Source organism: Rana temporaria, chromosome 10 (genome assembly GCF_905171775.1).
Source record: "Rana temporaria chromosome 10, aRanTem1.1, whole genome shotgun sequence".
NCBI classification, from domain to species: Eukaryota; Metazoa; Chordata; class Amphibia; order Anura; family Ranidae; genus Rana; species Rana temporaria.
In genome coordinates this window covers 27252929-27280861 of record NC_053498.1, presented here as the reverse complement: position 1 = coordinate 27280861, position 27933 = coordinate 27252929, and the positions used below count along the sequence as shown (strand labels likewise).

Here is a 27933-nt window from a genome sequence, read left to right as displayed (position 1 = left end):
TTCCCAGCCGTGCCATTCTGTCGACGTAAAAGTGCGTGCGGCGGTCGGCAAGCGATTAAACAAAAAAAAAAAAACACTTTGCATACATTTATAAGCATTTTTAAGCACTTGTAAAGCATCAGTAAACTCATGAATATGGTGAATAAATGACCAGAAACATACATAAAAATAATAACAAAAACAATAATATTACATAATGTTATAGTTTTCCTTGTTTTATTACAACCATTTTCAATATGGTCACAGGGAAGATTGTCCATTACATGGAGAATTAGTTGTGTGTCAGTTCTTTAGCGCTGTGTATATGTCTTCTGACTTGAACTGCAAACTCTGTAAGATGGATAGGACCATTAAAGCAGAACTTCAATCAAGAAAAGCAAAATCAATACAGTTATATCTGCTTGGTATTTCTTTTTGGGAAACATGATCTCCAGATTGTCCCATATGGAAATTTCAGCACTTCTATTTCTCATTTGTTACACTAGTAATCTGTAGCGCACCCCCTAAGGTGCTGCTGGTGAATTTCTTCCTATTTCCCCCTTAGAGCACACACTGCCAGGCACACCACATTTTCTGCACTCTTCCACTGGCTTCAAAGAATAGTCTAGGGGTTTCTTTTGTGGTTTTTATTGGATACGATGAACATGGATAGGGTTTGGGACCATTTTGAATGAATCATAAACTGTAAAACTGAACTGAAACCTGTGGGAGTGGCGTGGGCTGGCGGCCATAACAGATACACTATTGGAGAGGATTTGGAGGAAAAGTGGGAGAAAGTACCATTCAAGGCCACTTTATGCAGATGCTACATATATGCAAATATTACTATTATCAAGGTGAGAGTTCTGGGAGACTGGGCGTGGATTGCTTTCTGGACACATGGTCTTGGCACAATCCTGTCGTGAAGTACCAAGCAGTATGGTTGGCATCTGTAGTTACCACTATTGGGTCTGGAAAGACCAAAATAATTCCACATAAATTGCGAGACACCGTTAACTAGGTCAATGACTGGGGTATCGGGGCTGGAATGAAAATGTTCTGTGACAACAAGAGCCAATCCCATTTGCTAAGGAAGCTGAACTGAAACTTCCGCCTTTGCCACCTGGCCCACAGGAATCGTGGAGGACAGGAGACCTAAGAACTGCATGCACTGTCTTGCTGTCACAAAAAGACTGGAGATCACCTGTCTTGTCCATCTCTGGACTGTAGTGATATAGATGTATAGTGTCCAGTCCGATTAGATAATTGATATCTTAGGTATTAGTATGATGACTCTAAATTAGGTTGCTCCGCAGAAACACACAGGCTCTCCAGAGAACGCATTTTAATTAACTTCCAATAACGAACAAAGTCCAAATTCCACAGATGATACAAAATCCAACAGAGTAATTCAAAGTCTCATCTTAGACCTGTGCTATATTTTTCAGTGACAAGACCGACTGAATGCCAGCTTGACTGCCTCAAATGCTGGTCTCACACTGAAGGGAGGTGTTCCTTCAGGTCAACCAAATGTTTCCCCGAATGAATACCCCCTCAAGTCTAATTACCATCAATAAATACTTCTTTATGTATGTAAGCAATTTATCCTTTGAGGTTAACAGGCCATACCTCACACACCTAGGTAATCTTGGACAAGATTAACACATCCAAGGGTCTTCAGCTGTCCCTTTGATCTGTGTTTGGCCACTAACCCTTTTGGTCAGCAAACACCCTTTGATGTGTAACCTTGAATGCCTGTATGTAACACATAAATACCATGTCATACATATAACACAATATTTTAAATACCTACACATATATATTAATATTACAACATGGACTTCCTGGGCCTTCCTCGGAGGAAGAAGAAACCGGCTTAAAGCTGAATTGAACTGGACCCCGAGATATTCTAGGACCTGCGACAGCTGTACATGACTTTTCTGATAATTGATCATCCACCCGAATCTTTTAAGTGTTTTGCCGGTGAGGGCCACATGCTCCTGGAGAAGAGATCTCGACAGGGCCAACAGAAGAATGACGTCAAGATGGTGAAAGGTCTGGATGCCCTTGAATCTCAGGGTTGCTATGATGGCTGACAACATCTTCGAAAATGTCCTTGGGGCTGTGCAAAGCCCAAATGGCAGCCACTGATACTGGAAGTGCAATCCTTCTACTGAAAACCTGAGGAAGCGGTGAAGATAAATGTCTGCCAGATCAATGGAGGCCATCCAATCTCCTACTGTCACAATAGAAATTATAGTTTTAACGATTCCATTTTGAAAGGAGGGACCCTAATGAAGGAGTTGAGGATTTTGAAACCAAAAACAGAGGAGAACAAACACATTCTCCCTGCTTCTACCTTGTAACTGGCAGAATGACTCGAGCCCCTAACAATTCCCTTGTTTGGGGCACTGCAATTTTACTACTAAAAACCAGGCTTGAGGGGGTTTTCTCGCAAACTCTAAAAATAGTACCCTCTTGGGAAAATGTCCAGAACCCAGGCATCATTGACTTTTTCCATCAAAGCCTATGTGAAAAGAGCTAGCCTTGCTCCCACTTGAGAAGACTGGGCAGAGACACCTTCATAAGGAGTGGAGACAAACCTTTACCATCACCTTCTTCTCTCGAAGACCAGGACTACAAATACACTACCCAAACTATTAGTGCCGTCGCGATAGAAGTCAAAGCTATGGATGGCCTGCAAGCTGCTCCAATCACAGAATAAATCTGAATCTGCGGTCCTTGGGGTCCTTCAACGATACTGAATCTTCCAGCGGAAGAGTAATCTGACGGGCCAGCCTTTATACAAAAGCCTCCTTACAGAGTTCCACAAGTCGGTAACCTTTTCCGGGAATAGATATAATTTAGATGTTCTATTATGAACATTAAAGATTCATTTCTTATCAGGCCTAGCATATTCAAACAATTCTTGAACCTTATAAATGAGAGGAAAGGACAGGATGGATTTTTTTTTAGATCCGTATAGTGTTTGCGCTGCTTCTTAGGTGGAGAGCTTTCATCTTGCCACTTCATAGCCTCCTTTACTGCGACCACTGAAGAGAGAACTAAAGAAAAGTAAAAAAATATATATTCCTGATCCTCATCCAAACTCAAAGAACACACATTACTGCGTTCAACCGAACCAACCCCTGCCAAAGCTCCAGGTTCCAAGTCATCTGAGGAGGACAAGACCGCATACTGCCTCCTGGATTCTTTTTTTGAAACGCCCTCGCATCCTCTTCTTCACAGCGCTTCTAATGTTTTACTTAACCTGCCGCATGGTACAGCCCTATTGTGTGTCAACTCTTTGAGGCAAGATGAACATACTAATTTGCCAGACAATGCCTGAGCCGCACAGGCCCAACACGCCAAATCTTCAACTGAACTGGCAAAGGGGCCCTGGAAGAGAAAGAAGATCTTCTATGCTTGTGTGCTTATTTTATACTGCCATTCACAAATCCCTGCACCCAGGAAACTCACTTCAAGGGAGATTTTCAGCACTTATGAGGGGTCTTCTGACCCAGGAGAGGCTGAATCTGGTTAGGAACATATAGCTAGATTCAAGTACATGGCCGCAACTTTGTGGCGGCGTAGCTTAAGGCATTTAAGCTAAGCCGCCGTAAGTTAGCGAGGTAAGTACATGATTCACAATGTACTTACCTGCTAAGTTACGGCGGCGTAGCCTAAATCGGCGGGCGTAAGGGCGCCTAATTCAAATGTGTTTGAGGGGGGCGTGTTGTATGTTAATGGGGCTTGACCTTACGTTTTTTACGTTTTTTGCGAACTGCGCATGCGCCGGGTGCCTACATTTCCCAGTGTGCATTGCGGCTAAGTACGCCGCACGGGCCTAATGATTTCGACGTGGACGTAAACGACGTAAATCCCGATTCACGGACGACTTACGCAAACGACGTAAAAAATTCAAATTTCGACACGGGAACGGCGGCCATACTTGACATTACTATTCCAACTAGGGCCCAGCTCTAACTTTACGGGGCCTATCTCTTACGTAAACGGCGTAAAAGTACTTAGTCAGCCGGGCGTACGTTCGTGAATCGGCGTATCTACTCATTTACATATTCTACGCCGACCGCAATGGAAGCGCCACCTAGCGGCCATCCGAAATATTGCAATCTAAGATAGGACGGCGCAAGCCGTCGTATCTTAGATATGTTTAAGCGTATCGGCGTAGATTCTGAGTTAGGTCGGCTTATCTACTGATAAGCAGGCCTAACTCTTACTGAATCTACCTAATAATGCTAAAAGCAAAAAAATCATTATTAGATTTTTTTTTTTTTTTTCCTAAAATCAGGTGCCCAGGATGAAAAAAAAAACACTAGCCTATAAAGTGTGGCTGTGACCCTCAGTCAGTTAAGAGGCTGTCCTGGATGGGTCAGAGGGGGCAGAGCTGACCCGTGGTAGCCTGACATGAGGAGGTCTTGGAAACATACTGTACATAAATAAAATACAGAAATGCAAATTAACTTCATTTTTTTATAATTGTTCATGTGGTCAAGGAATTAACTTACTGTGTAATCTGAGTCTGCGGTTGCACCTTGATCCTGTAAATTCAATAATATGAAATGTAACTGTCATATAATTGGTGAAATGCATAACTAGCAATGGAGAAAAAACTAAGAAGCCAAGTCCAAGATGAAGCAAAGACATGCTTTAATCATTTTACCTTTCCTAAGTTTAGTGAAACCTTTTTTTTTTATCTGCACAAGGAACAGTACTTACCGTATTTATCGGCGTATAACGTGCACTTTTTCCCCTTAAAATCAGGGAAAAATCGTGGGTGCGCGTTATAAGCCGATCCGCGCTGTCTGAGCGCCGCCGCCGACATATACCGAGCGCAATACACTCGGCTAGGCTCGGCTCCGCTCGCGGTCACACCCTGTGCCATCTCCTAGCATTTATGCGAGAGGAGCCAAGCCTAGCCGAGTGTACTGCGCTCGGTATAAGTCAGCGGCGGTGCTCAGAGACAGCGCGCAAGATTCAAATGAAGGAGGATTCAGCTCAGTCGAGAGGAGGGAGTCCTGTGCAGTACTTTTATAAAATGTTGATAGGCCACGTGAAAAAGGCAAATTTAAGAGCCGGTAATGGCTGTGGCTGAGCACTACAACTCCGTCATTAGTCTATAGAGAACTCGTTTAAATCTCCAACACGGATCAATAGCCAGAACACGCGGGCCTCTGGTAAGCGATGTGGCAGCAGTCATCCCAGTCACCTTCTGACACCTCCATCTGCCTGCAGTCAATGACACCGGGCAAGACACAGACGAGGGGCATTCAAACTGTAAGTACGGTAATTCATTTTTTACCTGAAATTTCCCTTCTAGACTTGGGGTGCGCGCTATACCCAGATAAATACGGTAAATTTAATGAGAAGTGTCTTTTGTGCTGGCTGTCCTAGTTAAAAAAAAATTGTTTCCTGATCCCAAACCCTACAGGCAGTGCTTTGGGAGTTTACAGCTGTCATAGACACTTGTCAAATGGGCCGACTACGCCCACCCTTTCTCCATTCATAGAAGCTGTAATATAGCTTCCATGAATGAAAAGCACTTTTATGAATGGAGAATTTTTGATTAAATGTAAGTTCTCTCCCTTGTGCTTATTTAGAATAAAAAAAAAAAAAAAAAAAACTCCTTTCCCCATTTATACTGTGAATATATATATATACATTTTATTCTTGTAAGATGTGCTCTCTCATATAATAACTATGGTGTGCATTTGTAAAGATGCTTAAAGTCCATTTCCATTTTTGTAGTTACCGTATATGCTTGTTATGTGTTTCCACTCGCACAGCATACCTAAAAATATATTTTTTAAATATTTCTTACCTTTCTAGTTGTTTCTTTGTAGCAGGTTTATATTGGACTGCAGGCTATTCTGAACAATTGCAATTAGAAAGTGCAATTAGAGGGATGAACTGAGGGAAAGTCCATTAACATACAAATTATCACCTAAGCCGTAAAGTGGTAGTTAATTCTCCTGACCTACTCTGTGCCATATAAAGCATTGTGAAATTACTTACATCTAGGTTTCTTTCATGCTATTCCAATCTGCTCCATTTAAGAGATTTTGCCTGATTTTTGTCAGCATGACGTCACTGGCGCATGCACATTTTTGTTCCCCATTGATGGCACGCTCATTGTGCCGTCAGTCTATTCATAGAGGTACCATGCCTTCATAGTAGCACTCCAGAGCATTGCATAGCAATCCTGCGAGAGTTCAGACTCATTACTATTATTAAATGTAGCACTACCCCCAGCACTATAAACAAGCTGTTTTCACACTTTCTCCAGACACAAGGAACAGCCTTGTGCTATTTTCCAAGGGACTGGGAGTTCCTATTCCTTAAAGGGGCTTTTGCATCTTCTATAATCAAGACTGTCAAAAACCAAGCTCAAAGTCTTGTAGGCTGCATTCCGGTGAATCTCCAACTCCCCTGTAGACATGGATCCCAGTTCTACTGACTGCGGGAAATACCAGCCCACTTGGCTGCTCTTTCACCAGCCCACCCGGCTGTACCTTCACCAGCCTACCTGGCTGCTCCCAGGGCAAGAGAAGGAAATATTAAGCACAACATTGTCTTCCAGACAGGCCTGCTACATGTAGCAGTCTTTCGCCTGTGCTGTTGTACTCACACTGTCCTCCTTGCTCCCACTACTTCTTGGGTAAGATTCCTAACAAACTGCAATACTGTTAGGATACTCCTAAGCTAGCCTGAGGTAGAGCCTCCCCCAGAGCAGAGGTTATCGTCAAGGGCCACCGACAGTCTTTTCAGCACTCCACCTTTCACGCAACTCCCTTGTCAGCGTGACTCATCCATATTTAAGGGCTGGCTCAGCCATCATGCCAGGCCCGCTGCCTGGGGATTGGCTAAGCTCCCCAAAGTATGCAAATCAACGCTCCTGGCCTCCGCCCTCCAGCTTCTAGAAATTTCTCCAAACTTCCAGAACCAGGGGGAGGCACCAGAGACCTGCCTGTATGTGTCCTCTAGCCTGACCTGTAGTAAACCCATGACCCAACTGAGACTCACAAGTTAACTATGAGCCAGAACATACATTTGCTTACACTAGCATTAGTAGCACACTAGGGGGTGCTACATATTTTACACTGCACATGTGCATGATTATCTCGCAGACACAAGAGGAAAGACGGAAGCATACTGCCAGGGCTGGACTGGGACAAAAATTTGGCCCTGGACTTCATCCAGACTGGCCCACTTTGACAGGTCTCTCCCATGGCGGCCAGACAACCCCCCCCCCCCCCGGTCACCCGCACCCCCTCTCCCCCTTCACTAGCCACTAGCTGTTCTACTTTATTAGAGAACGGCTGGTACTGGTACTCTTATAGGCAGTACCAGTGGGGAAGCTAGACATTATTTCACCCGGGGCAAAGAATCAGTTCGGTGCCCCCCCCCCCTTTATGGGACAAAATTAGGCAGAAGTGAGAAACTCCCAGGCCATAGCTGTTGAGTCAGCAGTCTGTCCCCTTCCCCATGCTTCTCTGTCGTCCTCCTCTGGTCCTCCCCCTGCTTCTTTGTTCCCCCCAGGTGAGCGCTGCTGGGAGGGAGAGGAGGTGAGCTCTGCAGGAAGGGAGAGACAGAGGAGCGGAGGGGGGCGGCGGTCCACTGTCACTGAAGCCAGCCCACTGAGCCATCGGCCCACCGGGAAACTCCCTGTAGTCCCAATGGCCAGTCCATCCCTGCATACTGCTATATGGATTATTTAGGACGTAGCAAATATGGCACCGGCCTCGGTCGGAACACAGGAACAAGAAGTTAAGCAGAAGAATGCAGTAAGAAATGTCCTATGGGGATAGTTAGTACTGAGATACATGGAGAAATTGTGGCCTTATGATGTCTGGGGATTTGTGCTACTGCTTTAAGCTGTCTAACCCTTTGTTAGAACAATTCCAATGTTCTAATTGTTGTAATTCCAAAGCCCTCTCCTTAACATTACATAAAAGGAGAAAGCTAGGAATGATTTTAAGCTAGTAAAAATGTAAGCAGTAACTTTTCCAAAAAAATTAAGGTTATGCTTTGTGAATGTACACATATAATAATCACAAATTTGGCTGCAAAAAGTGGAAATGAGATGTAAGCCTTTTCATGTCTCCTTCACACCCTATCATCTAATTTACTAATACAAGCATTTTCACACTAATTGCTAAATTCACACTTGCAGCAGCAGAACGGTTTTCACAGTCTAAACAATGCAGATGTTGGATAAGTGTAAAAAATAGTTTTATTAGTAGATTTGATGGTAGATGGCTGGGAAGTGATATGCCACCTTCTCACCTCCCGTTTTAACTTTATTCCAGACCACCACGCTGTACCCATGTGCATTGCATTCAGTTGCAGGGTGGTTGTGATGCACCTCATTCACTTGAATGGAATGCACTTGGCAATGGCACTGCCGGCTAAACGTGACAGTTGGTACAACCACCTTAAGACACTGCGAAGTTCCACTTGTTTTTAAGTTTATTAAAAGTCGTTCGCTACAAAAAGTGTAGCTGTTGACTTTTAATAAACAGACACTTACTCGTCCCACAGTCCAGCGATGCGGCCACTTGAAGCCTCGGTTCTCTCCCTTTCCTCTCCATGGTGCCGGCATTGCAAATGTGGGCACCCAAGCTGTGACAGCTTGCGGCTTCACAGCTGGGTGTGCACTGCGCCTTCTTCTGGGACCTGCCATGTGTCCCAGAGAATTGCAGGGAGGGAGGGCGAGAGGAGGAGTAGCCTAGGCGGCAAGAGCAGAAGTGAAAGTGGGGTACCTGTCAAAACTAGGTACCTGCAGGTACCTGCTCCCCCCCCCCCAAAAAAAATGACATGCCAAATGTGGCATGTAAGGGGGTGAAGAGTGCTTAAAGCGGAAGTTCCACTTTTGGGTCAAACTTCACTTTAAGAGAGTAGTTGGGCAGTGGTACAACCGTGGCTCAACTGGTCATTCCCCTTGACCACAAGTAGGCCTTTGTGCCTACTGCCTGCCAGTTCCAAAACAAATCCATCCTGGGGATCCCGTGAGCGCACTCAAAAGGCACGAACTGTGTTTAAAAGAGAAGTCAAAGCTTTTTTTGGCCATACTACTTATGTGGGCCACATGAGTGTACTTACTTGTGCTCTCTTGTAACCCAGAATTGGCCAACAGCAGGCTATAGCTTGCTATCGGCCAGACATCACAGAGCCACTACAGACTCTGGAAGTAACGTCGGGATCCACCTAGATGCCTGACCGGCAGCTGACTCAGCCTCTCAGTACAAAGCAGCGAGCCTAAGCCAGCCACTTCCACCCCCTAGTCAGCCCGGTGCTCCTGTGAGAGCTGAATGCAATTGCTACGTTTTCAGGCTAAGAGCTGTCGGGGAAATGCTGCAGCCATAGCCATTGTTTTTGTTTCCCACACTTCTCCTTTAGGAGATGTCCACTAATTGGTTGGCTCTTCCTGAACTCAGGTACAGCTTTTTGAAAGTGGGAACCCTTGCTATGACTCAAGACCAGTAGCCAGTGTGTGCTTGGAAAAGCTCACTGATAACTGAGAATGTCTTTATTAGCTGGACATTGGTAAATATTGGAGAGATTAGACTACAGGGTGTGATGCATTTGCCTATATGTCTCAGTCTAATTCTCCCTGCTTGCCCTGTGTAATTCTGTCCTCGGCTAACAGGTTATTGACGTGCTAATGTCCCCTCACTATTTCTAAAGGTTAATTGATCTATTGTGTTGTGTGAAGGAGATCTGTGTTTAAGTGGCTTGTGTTAATTATTCTGATTGCTCCAGTGTGGTAATTATCTCTCTATATGCGGGGTCGAGCGGTCTAGTTAATGTATTCAGTACAACTAGTAATCAGCGTCCTTGATGTCATTGTCTAAAGAAAATGTGTTTTCAGCATCGGCTCCGTCGTGTCTGCCTAATCATCTGTATGGAAGCCCCAGTGTGAGGGGGGCGGAGATTTGTCATTGTAACAGTTTTGGAAATGACATATAAGCTGTGTGTTATAACATTAAAGTCTGTCTTGTTCTAGCAGTAAGCCTGGACTAATGTGTGGCTTAATGGGCGATCTCAGGAATATTCCTCCTAGTGGAATATTGGGGTGATGTTCTTATGGAAGAAGGGAATCTTTGACGGGGATATCATACCGATACCGTCACACAGGGGAATTCATATCTACTTTAAACAAGGCCTAAAATGTAGGAATGTTTTACCAATCACCTAACTACTCCCCAGCCCCTATGCAAATTCAATATGTAAAGTTGAAAAATATGTGCTATGGCCGTTCTTCTATTTCAATAGAGCAGGAAATGGGTAATACCCCATCATGTTTTATTTTTTTGTCTGTGTCTTTTTAGGTCACAACAAAACACATTTTGACATTGATTCTGAACATGCTGCAAAGGCACTATAAAACAAGCCCTTGCTCATCTTTGAAAACAAATTACTCCAAAATGCTTAAAGCTACAAAGTCCATAACAGATGCACTGAATCTTTAGATTTAATTTGTTTTTGTATTTTGAGAAGAACCTTACCAGCTCTCTAATGTAAATGCACAGCTAGCTCTTCCAAACTTTTGGGTGATGACTGGAACCAGAGTTTAGAGTCTTTGTTGTAAACTATGAAAATGTATAACAATTGTAGCATCCTCCTAGGTAGGTGCTAAGAGAGAGTATAGTTTTTTGTTTTTATCTTTCTGCTTACCAGGAAAATGGTGAGGTAAAACTTAGATTTGGCTCCCTGGTAGGCAGAGAGCACTCTATTGGTTAGGTCTGCTTATTGTACTCAGGTGCAGTTCAGCTTGTTCTGACTGTCCCTCAGTGGTCCAATAGGGAGACATATTGGACAGTGGGAGGGGACCTGAAAAATGAGTGCACAGGGTTTGTTACAGCCCTGGCAATTGGCAGAGGAAAGGTGCTGCATTGCATGTTGGGATACTGTATATAAGGCCAGAGTAGATGTGCTCAGGGTTAGTTGAACCGGGGAACAGAGTCCAGAAGGGAGGGGGCGGCTGCCCTCCCCTCAGCGGAGGCGGTCAAGTGGCCCTGGGTGGTTGACCCAGGGGCCCTAGAGAGAGAAGCTGAACCCAGAGCTGACTGGAAGGGAGACACCGGGAAGGATCTGACCGCCTATTTTGAGTACAGATCTGTCTTTGGGACCTGTCCAGTGAGGGCCGTCCCCTTCAGCTAAACAAGTCAGTGGACGGGTGTCAGTAAAGGGGATGCTAGAGAGTGTCCTGAAGATAATATAGAGCATCAAGTCTGCTGCTAGTGAGAGCAAGAAGACTTAATTACTCCATACATGTGGCTGTATGGTTAAAGCAGTGTGGCTGCTTCTGCTAATAATCCGGTGAGGTCAAGTGAGAGTTGTCCTTATCCTTTTGTGAATTGTTCCAGTTGGAGTATCCCGCTCATCCCTTCTCCCATCCAAGTTCCAAAATAAATACAAAAACACAAATACCCTGGACGGTCATTGAGTAACAAGGAACCCCTAGCAACCAAGTGGGAATCCTCAGCAACCCAATTGTGAAAAAGGGAGGTGATGGGGAACAGATGAGAAGAAGCTAGGCTTATAAGGGAAGTTTTGCTTTAATCAGTTATAAATAGTTTATTACAGTATTTATAGTCTCGGCACAGTTGTCCTGAAATGCCGCGTACACACGATCGTAAATTCCGACAAGAAAAGTCTGATGTGAGCTTTTGGTCAGAAATTCCGACCGTGTGTATGCTCCATCGGACTTTTATAGGTGGATTCAGAAAGCCCGCCCTAACTTTGCGGCAGTGTAGTGTATCATGTTTACACTATGCCGCCGTAAGTTAGTGAGGCAAGTACATGATTCACAAAGTACTTGCCTGCTAAGTTACGGCGGCGTAGCGTAAATGCGGCGGGCGCAAGCGCGCCTAATTCAAAATAGGCTGAGGGGGCGTGTTTTATGTTAATTTGGGTTGGCCTGACGTGATTGACGTTTTTTTGGAACGGCGCGTGCGCCGTCCGCCTACATGTCCCAGTGTGCATTGTGGCAAAGTACGCCGCACGGTTCTATTGGTTTCAATGTGGACATAAATCCCTATTCACGGACGACTTACGCAAACAACGTAAAATTTTTGAATTTCGATGCGGGAACGACGGCCATACTTAACATTACTATACCAGCTATTTGATGGAATAACTTTAGGCCTGATAATGCGTTACGTAAACGGCGTATCTGTACTGCGTCGGCCGGGCGTACGTTTGTGAATAGGCGTATCTAGTGATTTACATATTCTAGGCCGACCGCAATGGAAGTGCCACCTAGCGGTCAGCCTAAAAATTACACTTTAGGATACAACGGTGTTACACCCCTCGTATCTGAGCCTAATTTAAGCGTATCTGGTTACCAGAATATGCTTAAATTAGCGTCGGCGCAGATTCAGACTTAGGCTGGTGTATCTACTGATACGCCAGCCTAAGTCTTTCTGAATCAAGCTATTACTGTCGGAATTTCCGCCAACAAAAGATTGAGAGCAGGTTCTCTATTTTTCCGACGGAAAAAGTTCCTATCGGAAAATCTGCTCGTATGTATGCATTTCCGACGCACAAAAAAACACGCATGCTTAGAATCAACTTCATTGATCTCGGCTCGTTGTACGTCACTGCGTTATTGACGCTCAGAATTTCCGACAAGATTTGCGTGACTGTGTGTATGCAACACACGTTTGAGCCAAAATCACGCCAGAAAAAATCTACTGTTTTCTTGTCGGAAATTTCCGATCGTGTGTATGCGGCAAAAGGCTTCTTTTACATGGGTGGCTATGGGCCAGTAAAAACAAGGTGCCCACCTAAAGTTTAAAATAGCCCTCTAAAAGGCTGTTCACCTAGCATGGATGCAATGCTTTTTAATGGCCGACGCTGCAAATTTAATACGTCATGCCAAGTTGACAGGCGGCATCATCTGTCAAACTCCTCCATTCAGGTCGATGGCACAACTTTGAGCTAAACGCTTGGCTAGTGATTGCGGCACATTATCCCCATAATGGGGAAAAAAAGACTAGTAAAAAAAGCGACCCACTGAGGATAGACTATGCCTACTCCAGACTACAGCTGGCAAACATAGGCAGTAGACATCAAGTAATCAATAATATAATTTATGACAGGTATTCATATTTATAATACATGTATTTATATGGTAACTTACCATTGTAGTGTTCTGTGCATTTTCATTATTGGGCAATTGGATAGATGTGTCAACTGAAGGCCCTGCAAGTTCAACAGAAAATGGTATAAAATGTAACAATTTTGTATTGTTAGTGGACCTATAGCAGAATTAATAATAACATTTGTGACAACCAAGAAAGTGGGACTTTCCGGGGTAAGTCGCTTCCGGTCTACGGAACACAGGTGGAGCGCGAACCGGCATTCTTCATTGATGCTTTTTTTTTATTGTAAGTACAATTGTTAGTATTTTTGAATAAAAACTTGACTTACTACTTTATGAGGATATCCTTCATGTCTCCCACCCTCGCCAATGAGGCCACTTAAGGACCGTTTAAACGCCCCAAACAGTAAGGATCACTCCCTAGTACATACTTAACCCCTTCCTTATTCAAGAAAGCAGATCTGCCTAAATTTTGGCAAGATACGACCGACGTAAGTCTCCTACGCCGTCGTATCTTGGGTGCATATTTACGCTGGCCGCTAGGGGCGCTTCCGTTGATTTACGCGTCGAATATGTAAATGAGCTAGATACGCCGATTCACGAACGTACTTGCGCCCATCGCAGTAAGCTACGCCGTTTACGTAAGGCGTACGTCCGGCGTAAGTTTACCCCTCATAAAGCAGGGGTAAGTCATATTAAGGTATGGGCGCGGGAACAGCGTCGTATTTTACGTAGTTTTTGTAAGTCGTACGTGAATGGGGCTGGACATAGGTTACGTTCACGTTGCATGAATGGTCCTGGCGTATCTTAGGAAGTAAATTTGACGTGATTCTGAGCATGTGCGCGCATGCGTCGTTTGTTCAGCCATGCATTTACATGGGGTCACACTTCATTATAATACAACATGCCCACTGCCTTACTACTTTGAATTACGCGGGCTTACACCGGCCCAATTACGTTACGCCGGCGTAAATATGGGAGCAAGTGCTTGGTGAATACTCAGCTTGCCTCACAATGTTATGTCGGCGTAGCGCATATGAGATACGCTACGCCTATATAAAGATGCGCCGATCTCTCTGAATCCGGGCCTATAACTTTTGCGCAAACCAATCAATATACGCTTATTGTGATTTTTTTTACCAAAAATATGTAGAAGAATACGTATTGGCCTAAACTGTGGAATTTTTTTTTTTTTTTTTTTTTTTTTTTTATAGATTTTTTGGGGGATATTTATTATAGCACAAAGTAAAAAATATTGTTTTTTTTAAAAAAATTGATGCTCTATTTTTGTTTATAGCGCAAAAAATAAAAACCACAGAGGTGATCAAATACCACCAAAAGAAAGCTCTATTTGTGGGGGAAAAAGGACGTCAATTTTGTTTGGGAGCCACGTCGCACGACCGCACAATGGTCAGTTAAAGCGACGCAGTGCCGAATCGCAAAAAATGCTCTGGTCTTTGGCCAGCGAAATGGTCCGGAGCTGAAGTGGTTAAAGCTCTTTTTATATGAACTTTTATATGTGGTTCACACCAAGCACATTTTTTGGATCATCACACAGTACTTTGACCAAAACAAATCTATAAAGTACTAAACTGGAAATCAGAGTGGTTTTGAGGAGTTTGTCTTTGAATTTTCTTACTACTATCCAGCTTTGTAGCTGTAAGGCCTCGTACAGACGGACGGACTGTCCGCTGAAAACGGTCCGCCGGACCGTTTTCAGCGGACATGTCCGCCCGGAGATTTCTGTCTGATGGTTGTACACACCATCAGACAGAAATCCGCGCGTACACTATACGCGGTGACGTGGCCGCGCCGTCGCCGTGACAATGACGCAGCGACGTGCGCGGCCCTGGAAGTTCAAAGCTTCCACGCATGCGTCGAATCACTTTGACGCATGCGAGGGATGGCGGCCGTTCGGACATGTACGGTGAGTCTGTACAGACGACGGACAGGCTTCCAGCGGATATGTTTCTTAGCATGCTAAGAAACATTTGTCCGCTGGAAAACGGTCGGCTGGACAAATGTCCGATGAAAACCTGTCCGGTCGGCTGTACACACGACCGAACATGTCTGCTGAAACTGGTCCGCGGACCAGTTTCAGCAGACATGTTCGGTCGTGTGTACGGGGCCTTATGCCGCATACACACCATCACTTTATGTGATGAAAAAAAACGACACTTTCTGCGAAGTAAAAAATGACGTTTTTGAAACTTCAATTTTCAAAGACGAAGTTGCCTACACACCATCGTTTTCTCACAATGCTCTTGCAAAGTGAGGTTACGTTCCACCACGTTTTACCATTGAAGCTTGCTTCATAAGTAGCTTCTGGGCATGCGTGGATGAAAAGACGTCTTAGAAAACGACGTTTTTTGCTACACACGGTCAATTTCTGTGAAGTAAAAAGTGCACTTTTGAAAAACGACACATAAAATTGAAGCATGCTTCAATTTTTTTTGGTCGTTTTTTACAAGACATAAAACGACGTTTTCCCCCACACACAGTCAATTAAAGTGACGTTTTTAAAAACGTCATTTTTTTTCATCACATAAAGTGATGGTGTGTACGGGGCATAAGACTCGCAGCTCTTCTCAACAGTGATTCATTATTAGGTTTGCGCAGGTATTTATTATTATATACTGTATAACCTTATAGCAGACCTTGCAGTACAAAGCATGGTCTTTATATAGTGTCCAGCCCCCTCCCCTTGTAAAAAAATCACCTGCTGTTAGTTTGTGTTAGGACTACAAATCACAAATCTTCCCTCACTTCTAAAACAAGGGTCTTGTAGTCCACAGAAGTGAGGTAACCCTACAAAGTGCACCAGACACAAGACAACACTGGATTTCTGACATGACAAACCGGCATATATGTTTGACAGTTAAAAAAATACCTAAGTGCTTTCAATGGTATGTTTACCAGACCAAAAGGGAGCATAAAATATATGAGAAATAAATTTTTAGGGTTTATATGCACTTTGTTTGTACACAAATTACATTTAATGATTACCATTGTCCTGGTTTCTTGTTTTATAGGTATAGTATACCAGAAAACCTGCAACAATCAACAGGAAAACAACAACCAAAACTGTCCCAACAATGGATCCGACGCTGCATCCAGCTTGCTTCTTAACATTACCGCTATCAGGAGACACATCTACAGAAAAAAGGGAGAAAAAGGTGGAAGAATAGGTTTAGTTTTAATTTTAGAGGTACTGTATGTAACACAATTATAAAGTGAACTGGAGGCGACTGGCAGATGATTAACAGTCACACTTCGATTTGTCACTTTGGGTAGCTGTGAACTTAGGAGGTTGTGATCTGGTAAGTTCTTGCTGTTTGGTTCATATTGCCAAAAAGCTACCAGAGTTCAGATTTCTGTCACCGTTGTATGCTTGTGTAATGCCCTGTACATATGAGCGGAATTTACGTTGGGAAAACGTTGGATGGTTTTTCCAATCGAATTCCGCTCAAGCTTGTTCTCTGAACTTTGGAGCGTTAAGAACGTGGTGATGTACAACACTACGACAAGGCGAGAAAAATAAGTTCAAAGTTTCTGAACATGCATGTTTTTTTCCCATCGGAATTCCATACAGACGAATGGATTTTCAGAAAAATTGAGAACCTGCTCTCAAACTTTTGCTGGCGGAAATTCCGACTGCAAAAGTCTGGTGGAGCATACACACGGTCGGAATTTCCGATGAAAAGCTCACATCGGACTTTTGCTGGCGCAAATTCCGCTTGTGTGTATAATGTCGCGTACACACGACAGTTTTTCATGTCATGGAAAAAAAGTTTTGTTTTTTTTCGTGATTTTTGTCAAGCCTGCCTTGCATACAAACGATGGTGAAAAAAAAAGCTCGAGCAAAGCGCGGTGACGTACAACACGTTCAACGCCACTATAAAGGGGCAGTTCCACTCGAATGGCACCACCCTTTGGGCTGATTATGCAAATTTTCCTTCTCATAACTGGCTTCTGAGCATGCATGTTTTTTCCCGTCGTTAAAGCCTACACGACCGTTTTTCACGACGAGAAAAAACGACGACGTGAAAAACGTCGAGCCTACACACGATCGTTTTTAATGACCAATTTAAAAAAAAATATTTTTCTCGTCATGAAAAACGGTCATCTGTACGCGGCATAAGATTCTGGGCCTATCTCCTGTAATTATCTCTTCTCTGTACTCAAATGATGCCTTGCTAAAGCTAGCCATAAACCAGTAGAATTCTGTTGAAAAGGTTTAATTTTTATAACATGGACTTGTGTCTTTTTTCAACCTGACTAACTATGTAACCATCTAGTTCAACCAAAATACATAAATAATAAGGAAGGCAAAAAAAACAGTAAAGCATGATCCAATTTGCTACAGCAGGGGGAAAAAAATCCTTCCTGATCCTCCGAGAGGCAACCGGATTTTCCCCGGATCAATTTTACCTATTAATGTTAGTACCCTATTATATTATGTACATTTAGGAAAGTATCCAGGCCTTTCTTAAAGCAATCTACTGAGCTGGCCAGAACCACCTCTGGAGGGAGTCTATTCTACATTTTCACAGCTCTAAAGCCCCGTACACACGATCGTTTTTTCCATTGGAAAAAGTCAGATGAGAGCTTTTGGTAGGGAATCCCAACCGTGTGAGTGTTCCATCAGACTTTTTCCAATGGAAAAACTCCTGGAAAAAGATAGAGAGCAGGTTCTCTATTTTCCCATCAGTAAAAAATCCGATCGGAATGTCCGACGCATGCTCAGAAACAAAATGACGCATGCTCAGTAGCATAGGACTTCATTTTCTCGGCTCGTCATAGTCTTTTACATCACAGCGTTCTTGCCAGTCAAAAGTTCTCCAAACTTTTGTGTGACCGTGTATATGCAAGGCAGGCTTGAGTGGAATTCCATCAGAAAAAACATCCAATTTTTTTCAGATGGGAATTCCGCTCGTGTGTACAGGGCATTACTGTGAAGAAACCTTTCCGTATTTTCAGAAGTGGGGAGCAATATGGGTGGGACTTTGAATGAACCATGGGGTTGAAATAGTATGTATTTTTATATATATATGAAATGAATGTATGTAACCATGTATTTACAAATCATTAAATCTTTTAACATCCACCATTGTATTCTATTTCCAGTGTTGATTTCTACAACAGTGGTAACTGTAGGCAGAAAATTTGCAGATGAAATCTTTTTTTCCTCCAGACATAGAGAAAGAGCGCCCCCTTGTCCTCTGTAATGACCTTAAAGTGAATAACTCAACACCAAGTTCACTATATGGACCCCTTATGTATTTGTACATGTTGATCATATCCCCCCTTATTCTCCTCTTCTCCAGAGAGAACAAATTCAGTTCCTCTAATCTTTCCTCATAGCTGAGCACTTTCTCCAGTTCCCCGATATCCTTTTTGAGAACTGGTGCCCAAAACTGAACTGCACATTCGTTAACACTTTTGCAATTCTATGTTGACAAGCTGACAACATTGCCTCTGCTTGCACTAAGTAGTGTTGTCTGCGAGTTTTCTTCCATGTTCTATAAAACCCTCCCGTGCTTCTTATCACCATGGAAGGTGTTCTGTAGTAAAGGGGAAACTCTGGGCCAAATTCTCAAAAGAGATACGCAGGCGGAACTGCTGTTCAGCCTGCGTATCTCTGTGCCTAACCTTGGAAACGATCCTCAAAAGGATTTTTCCAAAGTTAGGCAGAAGATCTGACATCTGTAAGACACTTACACTGTCAGATCTTAGGATGCAGTACCGCACCCGCCGCTGGGGGCATTTCTCATTGAAATGCTGCTTTGTGTATGCAAATGAGGACTTAAGCAGATCCACAAAGCTTTTAAGCATTGTGGTTTCTGCGTAAGTTCCGATTTGCTTGCGCAAAATTAGGGCTGGTTTTACAATGTGGAAAGTTAGTCCACATGTAAAACCAGACCTTTTTTTCGATCGCCGCGTTTTTTTAAAAAATTTGAATTTTTTTTCCCGGCGCGTATTTTTTTTTTCACCCGTCGCAACTTTATTGTCCCGTCGCAATCCACAAAGCCCGGCGTAAATTACGTTCGCGCGCTGCACGTCGGGAAAATTACGTCACACGAATGCGCAGTACGGCCGGCGCGGGAGCGCGCCTCATTTAAATTGTAATCGCCCCCCGGAGAGGAGGACCGCCTTGCGACGGAGGCACTTAAGTTACACGGCGTGTAATTTCTAGGTAAGTGCTTTGAAGATCGGGCACTTAGGTAGAAATTTAACGCCTGTGTAACTTAACTGCTGAAAGTTAAGTTAGGCGGCGTTTTTGGGAATTTGGCCCTCTGTTCTGTTCTTTCATTATCTTTAGAGACAAAACATGGGGAAATGTGTATTTATTGCAGGGATGCAAAAAATCATATTTTTTATTTTTTTGGGGTTCATATGCACATTTTAAATGTTAAGACTGATTGGAGTAGAAATGATACCCACCGTAGACATGCAGCAATATAAAGGCTTCATCTACCATTTCCTCCAAATCTGCTTTCACTACATAATGACCTTGGTCTGTGGATGTTAGATTGGAGATCAGTAATGATCCATTGGGAAAAGCTGTAAGTCGATGGTTGTACATTGGTCCAGTAGTTAGGGGTGTTTCTTTATGGGGTGAATATGAAAGAATATGACATGGAAAATACATTTCTGATCCTTTATACCAGAAGAAAGACCGAATTGTCCCAGTATTTCCAGTAACACTCAGAGTGACAGATCCTCCGATGACCGGATTCTGAGGGATCAGCTGAATACTCATCATTCCACTGGACACATCCACCAACACACCGAGGAGAACTGCAAGAGTGAGATACACGTTAGAACTAATGTCATTTCAGGAAAGAATGTATAAATTGTTTGTATCCGCTTTAACCGATCAAACAGTGCCCCCCCCCCACATTGTGCTCTCTGATGTTCATATCCCAGGAGGCACAAATATGCCCAGAGGCGCATAGCCCTTCATTCACAAAATAGCAGGGGGCATGCCCAGTACTGCGCCATCAGGAGGCATGCCAACTGAAGCGGGAACAGCTGTTGGGCCTCTCAAAGACGTCTTAAATAATATGGCGGTGCTGGACTGAGCGGTGGCAGAAGTTGAGAGGATCACAGTGGGACAATGCTGGATCTTTTAAGTGGGTGAGTATCTGAAATGTACTCAACACACCACTCAGTAAGGCTGCTTTCACATTGGGCAGTGGAGGTGCGGTGACGGTATAGCCGCGCTATTATTAGCGCCGCTATACCGTCATATTTACCACGATATTCGGGCGCTAGCGGTGAGGTTTTAACCCCCGCTAGCGGCCGAAAAAGGGTTAATACCGCGGTTTCCCATTGATTTCAATGGGAAGGTGCGGTATAGGAGCGGTAAACACTCCGCTCCTATTCCGCTCCAAAGATGCGGCTAGCAGGACTTTTGGAGCAATCCTGCTACCGCACCGCTTCAGTGTGAAAGCCTTCAGGCTTTCACATTGAAGCCTGCAGGGCAAGATTTTTTCATGCGGTATAGCAGCGCTATTTTTAGCGCTCTACCGCATGAAAAACGCCTCAATGTGAAAGGGGCCTTAGTGGAGGAAGAAAAAAATGGTGGGGCGGGTGAAGATCCTCTTTAACCACTTCAGCACAGGAAGGTTTTACACACTTCCTGACCAGGCCATTTTTTGCGATACGGCGTTGCTTTAACTGACAATTGTGTGGTTATGCGACACTGTACCCACAAATAGAGCTTTCTTTTGGTGGTATTTGATCATCTCTGCAGTTTTTACTTTTTGCGCTATAAACAAAAAAAAAGAGCAGCAATTTTGGATAAAAATTTATATATTCCTTACTTTCTTCTATAAAACATTCCTAATTAAAAAAATCGAATTTCTTTATCAGTTTAGGCCAATATGTATTCTGCTATATATTTTTGGTAAAAAAAATCCCAATAAGTGTTTACTGATTGTAGACGTGATAACTTTTGCGCTAACCAAACTATGGGTTTAGATTTATGGCATTTTGTTTATAGTAATGCTGGCGATCGCTGATTTTAAGCGGGAATAAGACATTGCGGCGGCCAAATCTGACCCTAAGTGACACCAATACAGTGATCAGTCCTAAAAAAAATTAACTGATCCTTGTATAAATGACACTGGCAGAGAAGGGGTTAACACTAGGGGCGATCAAGGTGTTAAGTGTGTTTTAGGGAGGTGTTTCTAACTGGGGGTGGGGGGGGGCTGTTATACCGGAGGAAGACAGAGATAGTGGCCCAGATTCAAGTAGAATTGTGCGATATTTGCGGGGGAGCAGGGCAACGATTTTGCCCTGCGCCCCCACAAATATTTTGCGCTGCCCTCGATTCACGGAGCAGTAGCTCCGTGAATTGCGAGGGCGCGCCGGCAAATTTGCCCGGCGTAAGCCCGTGCAAGTTAAATGATCCCGCACGCTCCCGCGCCAAGCGTACAGCGCATGCTCCGTCGGGAAACTTTCCCGACGTGCATTGCGGCAAATGACGTCGCAAGGACGTCATTTGCTTCTAAGTGAACGTGAATGGCGTCCAGCGCCATTCACGTTTCACTTACGCAAACGCCATGAAATTCAAATTTCATGGCGCGGGAAGGCTGGCTATACTTTAGCATTGGCTGCCCCTACTATTAGAAGGGGCGGCCTTGCGCTAAAAGTAGCCGTACGGAAACTACGTACCTGGCTTACGCGGGGCCCGCGCAAGCTTGTGAATCAGTGGTAGTATGCAATTTGCATACTACACGCTGATACACAATGGGAGCGCCCCCTAGCGGCCCCCGCAAGAATGCAGCCTAAAATCTGCGAGGCATAAGAGCCTTATGCCGCGCAGATTTTAGCCTGCAGTCGGTGTAACGGGGTTCCTGAATCAGGAGCACTCGTTACACAGGAGCAAGTAAGCACTTGCGCTGCGTAACCTATGGTTGCGCGGGCGCAAGTGCTTCTTGAATCTGGGCCAGTGTTTCAGCTTAGCTGAAAGAGAAGATCTCTCTTTTCCTCACTGACAGATCAGTGGTGTGCCTTTTATCATAGGCACATCGCTGCTCCATGTCGCCTGTGTACAATCAACGGGTCGTGGCGGCCATCGCGCCTGCCGGACCCATTTTTAATACATGTGTATTTGTGTATGCATTAGCCATGTGCAGTTTTATTTCATTCCGAATCAAAATTTCCTGCAAATTTTTCCATTATTTGGAAATTCGAATGTATTAAATCTTACGGATTACAATAGGAACAAATTTAAAGGAATCCGAAATAACGAAACAAAATTTCGGACAATTTGAATAGTTTTTTTAATCAAATTTGGATTTCCGAAGAGAATAGAATAGAAAAGAATATCATAGAATAGAAACAAATAGAATAGGAGATACAAATATATTATACAGTAAAACTGAACAAAATAGAATAAAAAAAAAAAGAACAAAATAAAATAGAAAATCTATATATATAAAACTCAACGTGTGTGTGTGTGTGTGTATGTATGTATGTATGTATGTTCCAGCATCACGTCCAAACGGCTTAAGATATTAACATGAAACTTGGCACACATGTTACTTATATGTCAGCAACAAACATAGGATAGGTGGTTTAACCCTTACCCACCCCCATTTGCCATGGTCAGGGTTTTCCTTTAAAGTCCCATTCAACTCTATGGGAAATACATGTTACTTCATAACTTCCAAACGGCTGTAGATATTTCGATAACACTTGGTCACATGTTACTTATATGTCCACTTAAACTATAGGATAGTTAATTTATCCCTTAACTACCCCCATTTGTGAGGGTCAGGGTTTTTGTTTAAAGTCCCATGCAAATCAATGGGATATGTATGTTCCCACATAACTTCTGTACGCCTGGAGATATTTCAATAATACCTGCTACACATATTACTTATATGCCAAATAAAAATATATGACAGTTAAATTAACCCTTACCTACACCCTTATATAAAAGATGGGTATATTTCTATGATTTTCCTCCCCAAAAGGTTAAGATAGGAAGACCGGGCAACGCCGGGTATTCAGCTAGTATAGGAATAAAATTAAAAACAATTATAAAATGGAATATAAACAAAATAAATTTGAATAGAAAATAATAGAATAGGAAATAAAATAGAATAGAATATAACAATAACTGTTTTCAAAAAATCGAATTTAAAATAATAAAAAAAAGAATAGAACAGAGAATAAAAGAATAGAATGGAATAGAAAGAATATAAACATAATTCCAAAATTTGAATATAGAATAAATTAGATTTAGAATGGAATTTTGATTTGAATTTGAATAAACAAAACAAATTCCAAAAACAAATTAAAAAAATTAAACTAAATTAGTTTTTGTAAATACCATTTTTTTTTTTATTCTGCACATGCCTTGTATGCATATATGCATACATACACACACTTGACTATTCATTTTAAAATATATAATTAGCAAACATCCTTTTTTAACAATTGTTTTTTGAAGCCTGTACCTATATTTAGGTCAAATAAGTGTTTTCAATGCGTACAAGTGAGTATGTATGAAATACATCATTGAGATTTTAAATTTTTGTATGCTTGTCTTGTACCCATTATATTTTTGATATAAAACATTACTTTGAAATGGAAGTGTCACACCAAAGTATTAGAATCCAGATTCAAATACTATCCAATCAGATGCAGGTGCTGTTTGGGCATTTTAAAAGCTGGTTGGGACTGTCAAAATATAAATCGCCGCAGAGGGAAATTTCTCCATTCACACCGTGTATCGTGGATGGAGAAATCTGTTTGAGTTTTTTGGGCTGAACAGGAAAAAATCTATATGGGTATGGCTAGCTTTAGAGCATAGGTTTAGTTCAATGTGGAAAGGTGTCCTTCACGCCACTAAGGCCTCGTACACACGACCATTTTCCTCAACAGAATCCATCAAGAAACTTGGTGGCAGAGCTTTTTTGCCGAGGAAAACGGTTGTGTGTATGTTTTTCATCGAGGAAACTGTTGGGGAACTCGACGAGAAAAAGAGAACAAGTTCTCTTTTTCCTCGACGGGAGTCTCAATTTCCTCGTCGTGTTCCTCGTCGGGCTGGTTTTCGATGAGAAACACGTTCGTGTGTATGCTAAGAAACCCGTGCATGCTCAGAATAAAGTATGAGACGGGAGCGCACCTTCAGTAAAAGTAGTGTTTGTAATGGAGATAGCACATTTGTCACGCTGTAACAGACTGAAAAGTGCAAATTGTCTCTTACCAAACTTTTACTTAACACGCAGTAACATGAGATTAGCAAAAGCAGCCCCAAGGGTTGTGCCAGTGGAATCGAACTTCCCCTGCCGTCGTATGTGTTGTACGTCACCGCGTTTGAGAACAAGGAGATTTGGTCTTAACTGTGTGTACGCAAAGCAAGCTTGTCAAGTTTCTCAACAAGCCTGACAAGGAACTCGTCGAGGAAAACGATGTTTCATTTACGACGAGTTCCTCGGTCGTGTGTACGAGGCCTAAGAGTAATAAATGTCACTAAATATCAGAGTGATAAACTATAATGAAAACGTGCTGCAAAACCTATAAGTTACAAAGAAAACTGGGGTTGGGACTTTAAATGAGGCGTATGAAAAACATACGGCTCCATCCCTATTGAATACAAAAAAAGGGGGGGTTTTTGGGACTTTGAATGAGATGCGTTTTTAAACAAACAGTAGTATAAGTAAAATAGTAAACGTTTATAACCAGGCTCATACATACCATGGTATGTATGAGCCTGGTTATAAACGTTTACTATTTTACTTATACTACTGTTTGTTTAAAAACGCATCTCATTCAAAGTCCCAAAAACCCCCCCTTTTTTCAAAACCTATAAGTGTTTACAATACACAAAATAAGAATTAAATAGAGAGTGATTTTGCACAATAATCAATAGTCATCGAAAGCCAGTAATATAAAGTGTTAAAAGTGTTCACTTTCTATTACTGGGTTTCGATGACTATTAATTATTGCGAAAAATCACTCTCTATTTTAATAGGTTTAGTTCAACCTTTCTCAACTTTTTCAACTCAGTGAATTCCTCATGAAATCATGTGATGCCGCGTACATACGGTCGTTTTTCGGCATGAAAAAAAAAGTCATTTTCAGCATGTCCAAAAAAATGACGTTTTTAAAAACTCCATTTAAAATCATTGTGTGTGGGCTTCACATCGTTTTTCGGCTTCTGAAAAACGACAAAAAAAAAAATTCGAACATGCTGCATTTTTTAACGTTGTTTTTTAAAATTTCATTTTTCGGGTTGTAAAAAATGATCGTGTGTGGGCTAAAACTACGTTTTAAACCCGTGCATGCCCAGAAGCGAGTTATGAGACGGGAGCGCTCGTTCTGGTAAAACTACCATTCATAATGGAGTAAGCACAGGCTGTAACAGACAAAAAAGCGCAAATCGTCTTTTACTAACAAGGAATCAGCTAAAGCAGCCCAAAGGCGATTAGAACTTCCCCTTCAGAGTGCCGTCGTACGTGTTGTACGTCACCGCGCTTTGTTCATCATTTTTCAAAAACGATGGTGTGTGGGCAATGTAGTTTTTAATGATAAAGTTGGAAAAACTTTGTTTTTTAATGCCGAAAAACGACCGTGTGTACGCGGCATTAGGCCTCGTACACACGATAGGTTAAACAGAGGACAACAGTCTGATGGACCGTTTTCATTGGTCAAAACCAATCCTGTGTGGGCCCCATAGGATATTTAACCATCGGTTAAAAAAAAGCCAACTTGTTTTAAATTTAACCGATGGATTCCTAACCGATGGGAAAAAAAACGATCGTTAGTAGGCACAACCATCGGTTAAAAATCCAGGCATGCTCAGAATGCTTGGAAGCATTAAACTTCGTTTTTTTCAGCACGTCGTTGTGTTTTAAGTCACCGCGTTCTGACACGATAGTTTTTTTAACCGATGGTGTGTAGGCACGACTGACCATCAGTCAGCTTCATCGGTTAACCGATGACAACGGTCCATCAGACCGTTCTCATCGGATGGACTGATTGTGTGTACGAGGCTTAAAGGTCAGTGGGAAGAATTCTCCTTACACTAGTGTTCATTGGGAAGAATTACCCCCTTACAGATACTGTAGCTAAAAAGATCAATGGTGTCAGTGGGAAGACAGAAATTGCTCAAGGAACCACTAACAACCTCTGAAGGAACCCAAGGGTTTCATAGAATCCCCGGTTGAGAAACCCTGTTTTAGGTTACTTAGTAAAACGGAGCTAGAAAACACAGGGGCATGACTTTGAACTAGCAATAAGATTGTTCAAGAGTAATGCCCCCTACACACGATCGGAAATTCCGACAGCAAAAGTCCGATGTGAGCTTTTGAATGGAAATTCCCAACCGTGTGTATGCTCCATCGGATTTTTGCTGTTGGAATTTGCGCCAGCAAAAGATTGAGAGCTGGTTCTCAAATTTTCTGCCGTAAAAAAACGCTATCAGAAAATCCGATCGTCTGTAGCAATTCCGACACGCAAAATTACGACGCATGCTCTGAAGCATTGAACTTAATTTTCTCGGCTCACCAAAGTGTTGTACGTCACCGCGTTCTTGACGGTCGAAAGTTCAGAGAACATTTGTGTGAATGTGTGTATGCAATCCAAGCTTGAGCGGAATTCCGTCTGAAAAACTATCCAAGGTTTTTCCGATGGAAAATCTGATCGTGTGTATGGGGCATAATGGAAAAAAGTAAAAAATATTTTACCAAAAGAGTAGGGAATGCTTAAAAACTATCCACTGTAGGTGAAAATAAAGTCAGACTTGCGACATCTGCTAAACATACTTTAGATAGCATGTTAATTAAAAGAAATAAACCACCTTCCAAAAAATAAATAAAAGGAGCAGACTTAATCGACTAGCTCAGCCTTTCTTAACCTTTTTAACAGAGATGGACCTTTGAAAAAACTTTCTAATCTCAATGAACCTTTGCTAAAGATTACTATAATACTAATACTAAATACAAATACAACATATTAGTGTGATGGTCAGTGGACTTGTGGTCATTGGGAAAAATTACCCCCTTACAGATAGCTAAAAAGACCAATGGCGTCAATAAAAAATTAACTGAAAGGCAGAAATTTCTCAAGAGCCTCTAGCAACCTCTGGAGGAACCCTAAGGCTCCATGGAATCCTAGTCAAGACCGAGAAACCCTGGACTAGCTTGTCTTTGTTTCTTGGCATATTTCTATTGTGTGGTGATAATTGTGGGGAACAAAGTGTGATGCTGTATGAGTTTATGTTCTCTAAATAGTAATACATAGGAATCGGTGGTATGTACACAAGAAAAATATAAGAAAAGATTGAACCAAAGGGGTCTAGAAGCTGTTATGAGATTTTACCATATATTGGAAATCCCATTTAAAAAGGGCTGGTATGTTTTTTTTGTTTATATTATATTTAAAGTTCTAAAAAAAGGGAACTCACCCGTAACAGCCAAACCCGTCATTGTAGTTTACTGTCTGGTCATTTCTCTCCCGGAAAGACATACAGGGGATAAATATAAAATATAGCAGCACACGGGGTGTCATATAGGTGGACGTGGTTACAATGCTGTACTCGTTATTTCCTATGAGTCATTCAATTTGTTTTCTGTCTTTAAAGTAAACTATTGCTTTGCTCATTCTAGCTGTTCATTGCTTTACCCACCCCATCCCAGGCAGCACATACTTACCTTTACACCACTTTCTTACCCCTCCATTCTTACCCCTCCATTCTAAACATCTATCTGGAGGCTGTGTTCGTTGAGTGAGCCTGAGTTCTCCCTGGGTATAAATACCATTAAGCTTGATTGACTCACTAGGTGTACACCTATCTGAGTTCA

General features: G+C 42.5%; 1 protein-coding gene across 2 annotated transcripts; it reads right to left on the bottom strand.

Annotated features, from left to right (window-relative positions):
• Positions 1 to 202: 202 nt before the first annotated feature.
• LOC120916042 (carcinoembryonic antigen-related cell adhesion molecule 19-like) lies at positions 203 to 27593 on the bottom strand. Of its 2 annotated transcripts, XM_040326893.1 has the most exons (7): positions 27537 to 27593; positions 19553 to 19909; positions 16115 to 16261; positions 13148 to 13209; positions 5822 to 5870; positions 4509 to 4541; positions 271 to 330 (listed from the first exon to the last, which is right to left on the bottom strand). In XM_040326893.1, exons 1-5 carry the CDS (start codon positions 27556 to 27558, stop codon positions 5826 to 5828), a joined length of 633 nt encoding a protein of 210 aa, XP_040182827.1. In that variant the 5' UTR covers positions 27559 to 27593; the 3' UTR covers positions 271 to 330; positions 4509 to 4541; positions 5822 to 5825. The 2 variants fall into 2 exon arrangements, with proteins under 2 accessions (XP_040182826.1, XP_040182827.1); XM_040326892.1 differs by lacking the exon at positions 5822 to 5870 and having other exon boundaries at positions 203 to 330.
• Between the last annotated feature and the right edge of the window lie 340 nt (positions 27594 to 27933).

Bases quoted from the DNA above. Each gene is read 5' to 3' on its own strand.
- LOC120916042 (XM_040326892.1), bottom strand. From the start codon at position 27,558: ATGACGGGTTTGGCTGTTACGG. The intron at 19,910-27,536 runs GTGAGTTCCCTT...TCACTCTTGCAG, and splicing joins GACGGGTTTGGCTGTTACGG to TTCTCCTCGGTGTGTTGGTG. The intron at 16,262-19,552 runs GTGGGTATCATT...TTTTTTCTGTAG, and splicing joins TATATTGCTGCATGTCTACG to ATGTGTCTCCTGATAGCGGT.